The sequence below is a fragment of the Parasteatoda tepidariorum genome, chromosome 3, assembly GCF_982258835.1.
Source record: "Parasteatoda tepidariorum strain Cologne lab strain chromosome 3, Ptep-v5.0, whole genome shotgun sequence".
Taxonomy (NCBI): domain Eukaryota; kingdom Metazoa; phylum Arthropoda; class Arachnida; order Araneae; family Theridiidae; genus Parasteatoda; species Parasteatoda tepidariorum.
The window spans coordinates 37,075,695-37,089,288 of record NC_141757.1 but is presented as its reverse complement, the minus strand read 5'-3'; the positions used below and the strand labels follow the sequence as shown (position 1 = coordinate 37,089,288).

The window sequence follows — 13,594 nt, the reverse complement described above, 5'->3', positions numbered from 1 at the left end:
AATTATATCTACATGGTTCCAACACGCTTTAATAAACTGAAATGTTCAGTTACAAATATGAAACAATCATTGCTTTCTTGACTCATTTGTACCTAAGATACTTTTAAAAGGAGTGTTAAATTTTTGTAAAAAAAAAAGAAAAAAGTAGTAGCATTAGCTTTACTTTATTAGATTTTTTTTCAAAAACAAGTTAGTCTGGTCGACTGTAATATATTATAATTATATATAATTGGATCTGAAGTTAAAGTACACTGTTTTTGAAGCTAAAATGGTAAAGGAACAAAAATAAATATCCATTTGATATAATCTTGGAATAACAAAATGTTGGACTTAATATAATCTTGGAATAACAAAATGTTGGACTTAATACGTATAATGTTAGAATAACATAATGTTGGAAGGACGTAACGTTGGAATAACTGTTGAGGAAAAACAGTAATCGCACTTTTCTGAAGCAGTTTTCTTCTACGTCCGCATGTTATAGTTATCAGACTGTTCTGATTGGCCGTTAACTCTTGAGCCCAAGAGGCTATAAATACCAGTAACTTTGTTTATCAGATGTTCTTTTCCTTTTCTACTTTCCCAATGTATGTTCCAACTGTGTAACTCTCTGTGTTCTAATAAACATGTCTTTCTCCGATCCACTGATCTCGGAATTTCATTACAACAACAGCAGAGCGTGGTTCCAAAACACTGTTTAGTTTATCTCCAAAAAAAAATAGCAGCTGAATAAAAGTAATTCAGGACTTTTTATTGCTCGAGGGTTTTTATTTTGTTTTTTCGAGCAATGGCAAACCTACTGCACAAAGAGCAGTTCGGTGTTGTTCCCTTTGATGGTACAAATTTTCCGATGTGGTGTAGACGTGTAGAAGCCATATTTTCTGCTAAAGAATTAGAGATGTTTTTAGAAAAAGAACCCGACCCAACCAGAGAAACTGAGGTCGTAAAGTCAAAGAAAGCATATGCCATGCTGATTTCCTTGTTGAATGATCAAGTCCTTGCCGCCCTTTCTAGTGAGAAGTCAGCTGCAGCTGTATGGAAAAAGCTCCACTCAATTTATGAGGCGAAGGGTGCAGTCTGTCAAATACTCACCCGGAAGCGCCTGGCTACGATGCGGAAGAGCCACGATGTTTCCATGAGACAACACATTGATGATGTCAACAAGCTCGTGAGTGATCTGAGAATCTCCGGTGCTGAGGTGAGCAATTTAGACACAGTTGTTTACCTTTTGATGTCCCTGCCTCAGGAATATGAAAACGTTAAAGTTGCGTTAGAGAATCAACCGAATGAAAGTCTTTCTTTGGAATTTGTCTCTCAAAGACTGATAGACGCGGAAGCTTTATTGCTTGATTTCAAAGGGGAAAGTAAAATAAAAAAAGATAAGTTTCTTTCGGAAAATGTGACTTTTTCCCTGAAATCATCTGAAAATTCCAACAAACGCTGTGACTTGCTCTGTTCATTTTGCAAGCGTAAAGGACACACTGCCAAATATTGTCGTAAAAAGATTACCTGTTTTAATTGTGGCAAAACAGGTCATATGAAGAGAGACTGCAAAAACTTAAAACAGAATGAAGCCAGCTCATCGGCAGCATTTTCCTTTGTCATTGGAGATGTCATTTGCGACAAGTTTATCATTGACTCGGGAACAACATCACACATGTGTTCGCATAAGGAATGGTTTTCGTCTCTTAAACCAATGTCTGGAACAGTGAAATGTGCGTCGAAATCATCCTCTCTCAATATCGAAGGAATTGGAGAAATTAAAGGTAAAATTTCAACTGGAGTTGAAATAACTCTTAAAAATGTCCTTTTCGTTCCAGAATTAAATTGCGAACTTATTTCTGTGCGAAATATTGAAGCAGCAGGCTTCAGTGTTACATTTAAAAGTGAAAAAGTGTATATTGAAAGCTCAGGAAAATACATCCCTTTTGGATATCGGGATAAAAGTGGACAATATGTTAGTGAATTTGTGCCACAGCATGAAATTGCCCTGCAGACCACTGCCTGTGAAAGTGACCTCTGGCATCGTCGTCTCTGTCATCCTTCAAATAGAGTCCTTAAAAAGATGGGATTACCTGTTCCAACATCCTTTTGTGAAATCTGTGTACGTGCCAAGCAGAGTGCTGACCCGATGGGAAAAGGTCCAAGAAAAAGAAAAGATAAACCTATGGTTATGATTCATACAGATGTTTGTGGTCCCATTGAACCCAAAACACATGCAGGTGAGCGATACTTTATGTCTCTTATTGATGATCATTCGCGTTTTATGGAGGTGCGACTTCTTAAAAGTAAAAGTGATGTAAATAAAGAATTAAAATGTTTCCTAAAGGCTAATCCGTCAGTACGTAAATTACGATGTGATAATGCCAAGGAATATTTGTCTAATGATATAGTGAATTTTGCAACAGAAACTGGAATTTTAATTGATCCATCTCCTCCTTATACGCAATCTTTAAATGGTGTTGCAGAACGGGCGAATAGAACTCTATTAGATAAAGGGCGGGCAATGCTGATGGAATCTAATCTTCCAAAGCAGTTTTGGGGTGAAGCAATTCGTGCTGCAGCTTACGTAACAAATCGATTGCCGAATAATTCACTTAACAACAATGTGCCTTTTAATTTAAAATATGGATGTCACCCTGATTTATCCAACATAAAAGTGTTTGGTTGTGATGCATTTATGCTCGTACCACCATCACAAAGAAAGAAATTGGATGATAAATCCCGTAAAATGTTATTCATAGGATATTCCACTATGGGATACCGCCTAATGAATCCCGTTACAAAACGTATAACAGTATCGCGAAACGTGAAATTCAATGAAGGTAAAGTGATCTACGAAAAATATGTGCACTACAACTCAGATTCTAGTGTTTCCGAGAAGGAAAGTGAAAGTGATCATTCCGAGGTTGATGACCCTTCCCCCTCGAATGACGAAGAAGAGGATGACACCCCTAAAGAAGAAACCGTTAGAAAATCCAAGCGGGATAAAAGACCCCCAGTGAGATACCCCAAACCTGAGACATTCGCTATGTTCACTCTCTGCGACACGTTGAACTATGATGACCTCGCATCCCTCCCCCCACAAGAACAACAGTTGTGGCAGGGAGCTATGGACGAGGAAATGGAAAGCATGAAAGTAAACAAAGTTTGGGAATTAACTGAACTTCCACCCGGAAGAAAAACTATAAACTGTAAGTGGGTGTTACGAAAAAAAAGGGACGGTAAGTACAAGGCAAGGCTTGTTGCCTTGGGTTACATGCAGAAAGAATGCATAGATTACAAAGAAACTTTTTCTCCTGTTGTAAGTTTATCTGGATTACGTATATTGCTTGTTATTGCTTTAAATGAGAATATGAATTTTTATACATTAGATGTTAAATGTGCTTTCTTAAATGGTGAGTTAAATGAAACTATTTTTATGGAACAACCGAAAGGTTATAATGATAACAGTAATAAGATATGTAAGCTTAATAAGAGTTTGTATGGCTTAAAACAATCACCTCGCCAATGGTTTAAAAGATTTCTTGATTTTATTCTGAAATTAAATTTCAAACAATTTGTTAATGAACCATGCATATTTGAAAGAAATTCTGGTAATGGGAGAATTTTGATAGCTTTGTATGTTGACGATCTCTTAATTGCGGGATCGAATGATACTGAAGTAAACACTATTATTTCTTTAATATCTAATGAATTTAGAATGTCTAAATCAGGAAAAATGTCTGAATTCTTAGGTATTCATATTGAATTAACTTCTAATGGAATGTTGTTAAATCAAGAATCATATATAGTAAAATTGCTAGATAAATTTAACATGTCTGAGTGCAATCCTTGCTCTCTACCAATTGAACCCAAATCTACATCTGCTAGTTTTATGAAAGGAGATAAATTTGTAGGTCCATATCGAGAATTAATTGGTTCTTTATTATACTTAGCATATGTTTCTAGACCTGATATTTTATTTGCAGTTAATTGTCTTAGTCAAATTCAGGAAAATCCTACTGATGTAGCTTGGTGTGCTTTAAAGAAATTGTTGAGATATTTGAAGGGAACTCAAGCTTTTAAAATTGAGTATAAAAGAAGCATTACCAAAGAATCTAATTTATCTATGTATGTTGATGCAGATTGGGGATCAAATCCAAAAGACAGAAAATCTATAACTGGTTATGTAATTATGTATTGTAATAATCCTATTTTGTGGCGTTGTAATAAACAAAATTGTATAGCTCTTTCTTCAACAGAGGCAGAAGTACTTGCTTTATGCAAAGGTGTTCAAGATTTGTTACCACTAACAAACTTTATAAATGAAATTATTAAGGTTGATAATATTATCATTTTCGAAGATAATCAGTCTTGTATTAAATATGTAACCAATGAAAATTCTCATGGCAGGCTGAAACATATCGATATCAAATTGAAGTACATTCGAAATACTATTACTGAGAATGATATTAAAGTTAATTATATACCAACTAATTTTCAGATTGCTGATATGTTAACAAAATCTTTGCCTAGAGTAAGACTGTCAGAAATTTTGCCTCTTTATAATGTTATATATTAATTGTATTTATGTATTGTGCGATTAAGGGCGGGTGTTGAGGAAAAACAGTAATCGCACTTTTCTGAAGCAGTTTTCTTCTACTTCCGCATGTTATAGTTATCAGACTGTTCTGATTGGCCGTTAACTCTTGAGCCCAAAAGGCTATAAATACCAGTAACTTTGTTTATCAGATGTTCTTTTCCTTTTCTACTTTCCCAATGTATGTTCCAACTGTGTAACTCTCTGTGTTCTAATAAACATGTCTTTCTCCGATCCACTGATCTCGGAATTTCATTACAACAACAATAACAAAATGTTGGAATAACATAATGTTAGAATAACATAATGCTGGACATAATATAAAGTTGGGATAACATAGCGTTGGAATTACATGATGCTGGACATAACATAATGTTAAAACATAATGTTGAGGCATAATGTAATGTTAAGACATAATGTAATGTTAAGACATAATGTAATGTTAAGACATAATGTAATGTTAAGACATAATGTAGTGTTAAGACATAATGTAATGTTAAAACATAATGTTGAACTAATGTTTGAACATAATCTAATGTTGAAATATAATGTTGAAGTAATCTTGAAACATAATGTAAAAATTATGTTGACACAATGTTGAAATATTGTTGAAACATAATGTTGAAACATGTTGAGGTATAATGTTTAAATAGTGTTGAAACATAATGTACAAACATAGTGTTGGTATAGGGTAACTATCTCAGTACACTGCTGCGAAGTGGCATTAACTTATTTGTCCTCAATAATTAACGCTTTTGAAATATTTTCAAAATCATCCGATATTCTGCAAACTATATATTTTAGTTCTCTGCCACTTTTATAAAATTTTTATTTTTGAAGTACCTACATTATATCAATATGATTTATACGTTGATTACAAAATTTTTTTAAAAGCCTGCAATAGACCTGATTCTGAAACTAGAACCAATATCTGTTATTCATAGCGATGGGTAAACAAGAAGGTACTTACTTTGATAGGCCCAAATCTTGGTTTCAGCAATACCCCTCAGGAAGTTGACAATATCCTTTGAACAGTCCGTAGTTAGCTTCGATGTTGTGAGCAACTTAAAGGCGGAAGGTAGTAAGGTTTGTACTAACTTTTCGGAGATTTTTCGCAGGCTTAAATCTGTTGCCAACCAGCTTTTCACAACAATGTCCACGCTTTCTGGAATACTTTGTGTTTGATACTCATGGTTGTTCTGGATATTACCTTCGAAAGACGGATAAACATTTCGTCTGTAATCAGCACTTAGCACGTAAGGGAAAAAAGCGAATAGGAAGACCAGCTTCATGTTTACTAAAGTGTAAATATCGATAGGGACAAAAAAAAAGGTTGATAGCAATGCGATTCAGGTTTATTGCGGAGTTCCTCAGTCTGTTGATTCACAGATCCTGTTGGGGGGAAAAATATATTATCAAAGTATTAAGACAATTACAAGGTATTCCAAAAATGCTATTTGTTTCGGTTTAAAAATAAATTCGCTTTGCTGCTTAGACCACTATTCTTAAGTTTTAAATAAAAAAAATATCCTAACACGTCTTTTTTTGTTTGTTTTTTTGTCGTTTATCTCAACATTGTGATATCACATCAAAACTTATATTTCTAAATTTTAAATATTCTAAAGTTTGCTTCGCCCAAATACATTTTATAAAAGAAAATATTTTTCTGTGATTTTTTTACTGGGTGGTACTTTAATGTAAATGGTGCCTTAACGGTAACAGTACTTACGTAAAATACACAAAAATTAGCACCTACACATAAAAGCTTTAAAAAAATTGGAGAATTTGAAATATTTATAGTTTTTTTATTCATCTATAACTATCCTCTGTTCCATTTTCGACAGTAACTATTTGAATGAGAAAAAAATCCAATTTTTAAATGAAATTTGAAAAATACATAAATTTCTTGCTGTGTTTTTCAGTTATAACGCAGTTTGACACAGAATATTTATTAAACATATTTTCCATGCTTTTTTCAATATTTTGTATAAATTTAGCTCAAAATAAGTGACAAATATTATATTCAACATTTTAATAATTTATGGTTAGAAAATAAATCATGAACATATAGGGTTAGGAAATAAATAATGAGCATTAAACATATTTTCCATACTTTTTTCAGTATTTTGTACAAATTTAGTTCAAAATAAGTGAAAAATATATGATTATATTCAACATTTTAATAATTTATGGTTAGGAAGTAAGTCATGAACATATTCATGAACATATATGGTTAGGAAATAAATCATAAACATTGAGCATGTTTTCCATACTTTTTTCAATATTTTGTATAAATTTAGTTCAAAATAAGTGAAAAATATTATATTCACCATTTTACTAATTTATGGTTAGGAAATAAATCATAAAAAACCGGTTTCTTTTTCTGCGTTAAAGGTATGATCGTCCTAACACAGCTCACTTCCAAAAAATAATTTTTCAATTTTACGCTTATTTGCAGTTGTATAAATCTAAGAGAAACAGTAATTCATCATTGAAATTTCTTTAGTTTACAAAATCAATTATTGGTAAATTTTTGAAAGAATGAAAAAAAAAAATTCAAGCTACTTTTTTAGTTCATATTTTAGTACAAATATAACTCCTAAAAAAATGAAATTATGAAAACAATTATGTTTCTTACCTTCGTGGATATTATTGCATAAGTACTTTCTAGGCCATCTCCAAAACGAAAGATTCAATCTATATTATTTTCGATGAAAGGAAAGATAAAAACTGCGTGAACTTTCTAATTCTTCTATCACAATTCCTATTCTAGAAAATGTCAGTACACCTGTTACAATACTAAATTAAATACGTATATCATACGATTTAAGATAATTCACACGACTTTTTACATATATCTATGTAATATTTTTCTGAAATATATCAAGATAGTATTTTTATATTTTTTTACACTTCTCTGTTATCAGACATGTGATAATAATGAATAGAATGTTTAGTATATATTTTTAAAAACATTTAATTTACGAATTGAATCTAGAATGAATTAAGATAATGCATTCGACGTTCTACAGGTACCTTCATTTATTTTTGTTAAATAGAGTAAAATAGTATTTTTTATATTATTTATTTAACACGAATCCGAAAACAAACTTTCGATATCAATGTGTAGAATTTTTACTATACGTTCAAGAAAATAAAATTGAATTGGATAATTAATGAATTAAGGTAATAGACATAGCATTTTGACGTACCTGCATTATATTTTTGTTAAATAGAGTAGGATAGTATTTTTCTATATTTCTTACATAACACTAATTAAAAAACAGACTTTTTATATCAATGTTTGGAATTTTTAGTTATAGATTATAAATAATGAAATTGAATTTTATCCTTAATGAAGTAAGATACTGCAGACGAAATTTCAAAGTTCCTTTATGTTTGTAAAATACAGCAATATGTTATTTTTATTTTTATTATTTTACGCTTATTTCAGAACCAACATTTAATATTCAATAAGTATAGTTTTTTTTATCTACATATTAAATGTCCAATTATATTCAATTTATTTAAAATCAGTAAAATGCCAATATGGAATCAGTAAAATTGATTCCATAACAAATTATGATAATGCATGCGAGATTTTACGTAATCTCTCTTATATTTTTATTAAAGGGAGAAATAACTGAATTTTTATAATTCTTATTTAACTTCTTACCTGCTCAAAGAAACATGAAATAAAGTATAGAAATCTCTTCATAGAGTTGAGATTATTAAAACGATGAATTGAAAACTTAAATATAATGCTATATTTTGTTAGTAATTTCAAAAAGGAAAAATGCTCTTTGACAGAATAATACGAAAATATTTTTAATATTGTTTTATAACCGATTTTTTACGAATCATTAAATATTTTTATTAATGTAGTATCCCATTCTTTTCTAGCGTTTCGAAATATATTTCGATTTCATTTCTACATTTTGCACAACTGAGATCCTATCCAATCCTATCATCACACCTGTTTTTTTTCTTTCGCTCCATTCTTTATATTTCCTTGTTCAAGATTGTTCCTCTTCCCTATTTGTAAAATCACTTTTTCCTGATTGCAACTTGTTTGTTTTGTATTTCCTTCTGTCACTTTGCATTTTAAAACAGAGGATGGGTCTTGTTAATAGAACCGAAAATAAACCATATTCTTTATTTGTGTTGTTTTGCTTTATTATATCACTTAGCACTTTGTATACCCTATCTTCAACACCTAAATCATTAATAAATTATAGCGGATAAATATTTTTTGATACTTACAGACAAATGATAGTTTAGAGGCAATAGTCCTACCTACCCCTATATCAGAGCATCAATTTTCAATTCTAAAGAATCTACTAAACTCTTGCTCACCACAATTAACCCTTTCGCGCCGACTGTCACAAATACGTGACAGCATAAAATCGTATCAACCAGGGTAAAAAGATAAAACTGGTAATCAAAGTAATTCTTAAGCAGTTTATTTGTGGGCGGAGTTATAATTGTTTGATTTATTTAATTCACCCTTACTTTGTTCAAAATAAAACTATTTAGTTATACTCTGAATTAACATTGATTATATATATGATTAAACTAACAATAATTAGAGTAAAAGCAAAGTAAGTCTGTCAAATTAGAAACGACTGCATTTAGGTTGCCGTTTTTTTATTTAATTACGTCCTGATCCTGATTTTGTACGAATGCTTTTCTGAATCACCCGTCCCCAAGGGGTTAAACACGAAAAAAAAAATATTTATTTTTAAATGTTTGCAGATTTTCTGTAAAGAACTTAGTGACCAAAACCTAAAAAGCGCGTAGAAGCTGAAAAATGCAAACATGTTTATTGCAAAATAATACTACTAATAATAATAACTTGAAATAAGATTGTCATAAGGTCTCGACGGTTTCAACTGCTTTTACACATCATTTAAAATCATTAAAATAAAAATAGAAAATTTCAGAAAATTAAAATACCTGAAATATTCCCATATCTTTAACACCACACGTTAATACGAATACAATCTGTGGATTGCAGCTCTAGTGTCAAAATCAGTAATTCTCTGACTCTGTTATTTTTTAGTCAAACTCAGTTACATTAGAGTCAAACTCTGTCTCATTAGTGTCTAAGTATGTAATTTATTTTCCAGTGATAAATTTTCGGTCACCAAAGATGAGCAGGAGCGTGGAAGTTTCGAGCCCTTCGCTAAATAAACTTTTGAATAATGAAACTGTCCTATAAAAATGACGCTGGGTGCTAATTGGTTCAGTTTACCTTAATTGTTATACAGCTTTAAGTTTAATTATTCTGGTGAGCTAACACTTCCACGTTGGCGGAAATGCTAAGTTCGTTCAGGTTGAAGACAATGTAGAACTGCGAGATCGGGTAAATGCACCAACTGGCAATTTAAATTTAGTTTTTATGCCAGAAAAATTAACAAAACCATAAAATCATTCGATCCATAATGAACTAAATTCAAATTATTGAAAATCAAGAAATATCTAGTCCGAAATAGTATTTTTGCTGCTGATACATTTCTAATGTGGGAAAAAAAGTTCAAAATATAAAAATGCAAACAAATTGTTGGAAAAGAACTTCTCATAATTTATTTTCATTTTGATATTTTGAAAATTTCGTCTCGATATTTGAAACTTCATGGTTCACTCAAGGTATGTCGAAACTCAATTGTATGTACTTTAAATTTTGAATTAGTTATGGAGGTGATAGAGAATTCGCAATAAAAAGTTTTTCCCTTGGTGTAGCGTCTTCTTAGTAAGTGAAGGAGAATTTGCCATAAATGGATTTTCAAGCGAAATAGCGTTCCCTTAACCAACTCTTATTGATCTAGTTATACCTTGTTACTTTGTAGTTGTTAAGTATATATATATTTTAAATGTAAAGATTAAAAGTTGCTGAAGTTAGGTCTGACACGGTCAATAGAAAAAGTTTATTAATCTTAATACAAGCAACAACCATTTTCACTTTTTTTTTTAAATTGTTTGTACCAAAATGCAATGGTATTCTATAAAGTCATAGTTTATCATATTCCATAAGTCTATTAAGTCATATGCATCAAAAAAGGCAAATGTCTAACTGTTTTGAGATATCATGCGTACGAACTTTTTATTTGAAAAATTTTTAGTGGTAGTAAATTTTATTATTTAACACTTTGTTATCGTCTTAATTAGTTAAATTTTAAATCATATTTTTAACCATTACATGCGAATAACTGAAACGTTCGTGTAAGAACAATAAATTCTGTAGTAATTTTTTTTAAAGTTTAAGCAGAGATAAACTATTTAATTTAAATTATATTTTGACTACCACTTAAAGTATTCTAGGAAGCTAGCCTATATAGTTTTTGATTCCAAATGTGACTCGTATAAGGCCTCAGACTCCCAGTTCCACAACAACGAAATGTGACTCGTTTATCGCTCCGTTTTGTCTCAGTTACCCATCAAGGGCACGTCATAAATAAAGGGGTGAAGTGTGCGCTAGTGAACAAGTACTCTGTGAAATTTCATATCAAGTCAATCAAGAGTTGTTTTTTTTAAATAACGGCAGGCACTGAACTTTCGTTCTTCGCTTTAGAAGATGTCGGAAGTGTTGCTCATTTATCGTTACCCAGTGGGCAAAGTCAGGGAAGCGAGCAACATTACCCACGTGACACTGCCACAAATACCCGTTCATAGGGGGGGGAGGCACATTCACACATCAGAAGACAACGCAGAGAGAAACATCCATGCCCAGAGCCGGATTCGAACCAGCAGCCATTGGCTTCGCAGTCAGGCACGCTAACCACTCGGCCACCTGGCTGCCGTCAATCAAGAATGATACACTTGCTTTTAAATGAAGACAATGGTGAACAATAAAAAACAGAAATACTATATTAAAAGGAATAAAATCATTAAAACATAGCTGAAATGTCAGTGCGCTCGACACATATATTAGGATAATGTGTGAGATGGTAACAGAATTAGGGGGAGAGAGGTTGCCAAGCACCAAAAAGTAAAGTCATGAGTGGTTCGAGTGGTCTGTTGAACACTTGATGAAATCGATGGGAAATTAAACATAATTGAGATTAAACTAGCTTGGAATATAATAATACTGCCAGAGGGATGAATAATATTGATGTTTACGCTTGTATAATAAAATAGAAAATAATAGAGAAAATATATACAATTATTTACATGGGAGTAAAATTTAGAACACTTTCTAACAAAATTCTTTATAATTTTTTTATTTAGGCGTTCACTGCGGTGATTTTTTATTTCTATAAAAATATTAACTATTACTAAAAACTAAATATCACAAATATCCATTTCTATCATTATTGTTAAGCACGGGATTATGCAAACCCTTTTTTATCTAGATCTTGTTTCATAATTTATGTGGCAATAATACCGAACTTACATAGTTTCCAGACGAACAAAAATTAAGAGAGTATGGAGATTATAAATAAATTGATTATGATTTAAATCATATTTATAATTTTTTTTGCACCCTAAAATTAAAGTTAAAAGAAAAAATCCTACCACACGCCCTTGTACACCAGAAAAATCATCAGAACAAATTGTTTCCATTCGAGTTAGCACTTCTAGTAGAAAGTAGGCGTTACTTTTTATTCACTTTTACTGAGAGAAACGCCTACAGATAAAAAAAATTAAAGACTCTATATTAGTTGCATTAACTAGGAATTCTGAAAGAGAATTGGTTGCAATAATATCCTTAACTTCGGGAAAATTTACGGAATTTGATATGTTTCAAAACATGACGCCATTCAGACTATAGGAAATTTTTGGGATTTTCTTAATGAGTATTTTTGAAGAACCCATTAACTTCAGAAAATAATCTTTTAATTGGCATCTTGACTTTTTAAGGCTCTTGGTGAAAGAACGATTTCTACGAAATCTATTTTAAGCTTATGATTTAATATACAAAGATTCGCATGAGACATTATATATATATATATATATATATATATATATATATATATATATATATATATATATATATATATATATATATATATATATATATATATATATATATGTGTGTGTGTGTGTGTAGATAGATAGATATAGATAGATAGATATATTACAATGATAGAGATTGATAGTGAGATTAATATAGCCTATAAATAGTTTTCCCTTTTATAATCATGACGATAAACACTAACTTAAAAAGTAGATTAAGAGACCTATATCTTTTCTACTGTTCATCTGACTACCCTCATCAGGGAATATATTCTTAGGATTGTGGTCGATTTCTTAAAGATTTTTCAAAACTCACATCTGACCAAATAAAGAGGGGAGTCCAGTTTGTATGTTTCTAACTACTCGTAATAGTGATCTATGAATTTTAAGAACTGGAACTGTAATTATTAATTTTGAAGCATAATCGAACGTCACACAATGACCCTGAAAAATTTTGCGTGTCAAAACTGAAAACTCATTTTAAAATTCATGCTATTTATATTTCGTATCAATTAATATTTTTAATATTTGTTAATATTGGTGTTATAAACATCCATATAAAAATTGTTTTGACTGTGCTAAACGGAAGAAAATAATTCGGAGCGGAAAACTTCCTTTTGAAATAAGTGATTTTATTGGTAATTTTACTTACTTTTCGAATTTCTTAAAAAAAATTTTACATATTTTTGAATAACAACGATAATTATATATTTATTTTTGCGAAAAATTAAGCATTTTCTTTACAAATTTTGCATGAATTAAAATAGCAAAGGTTAAGGCAACATTTTTATGATTTGATTGGAAATTCTTTTTCTATAGAATTTTTTTTTTTTTTAATGATTAATATATGAAATTAAACAGAGTGTTCTGTATTCAGGGCTATAACATATCGGAAATTTAAAACCTAGCCTGATGTAAAATCTGTTATTGTCAGATGAGAAATATTTCTTTGAAATTCAAATTCAAATTGCCTACTCTTTTTATTGTACAGTCCGCAAAAAAAAAAAAAAAAAAAACCCGAATAACTTTCGTTCTAATGATTGGATTTTCACGAAC

General features: G+C 30.8%; 1 protein-coding gene across 1 annotated transcript in view; it reads right to left on the bottom strand.

The window, feature by feature from the left end:
* Positions 1-7,350, bottom strand: part of LOC107445366 (nose resistant to fluoxetine protein 6) — a 61,612-nt gene extending 54,262 nt beyond the window's left edge. Inside the window, exons 1-2 of the mRNA XM_016059746.4 lie at positions 7,221-7,350; positions 5,553-5,974 (exon numbers count right to left, since the gene is read on the bottom strand). Of these exons, the coding sequence (XP_015915232.3) occupies positions 5,553-5,874 (322 nt within the window). The 5' untranslated portion in view covers positions 5,875-5,974; positions 7,221-7,350. The remainder of the gene's footprint in view (positions 1-5,552; positions 5,975-7,220) is intronic.
* Between the last annotated feature and the right edge of the window lie 6,244 nt (positions 7,351-13,594).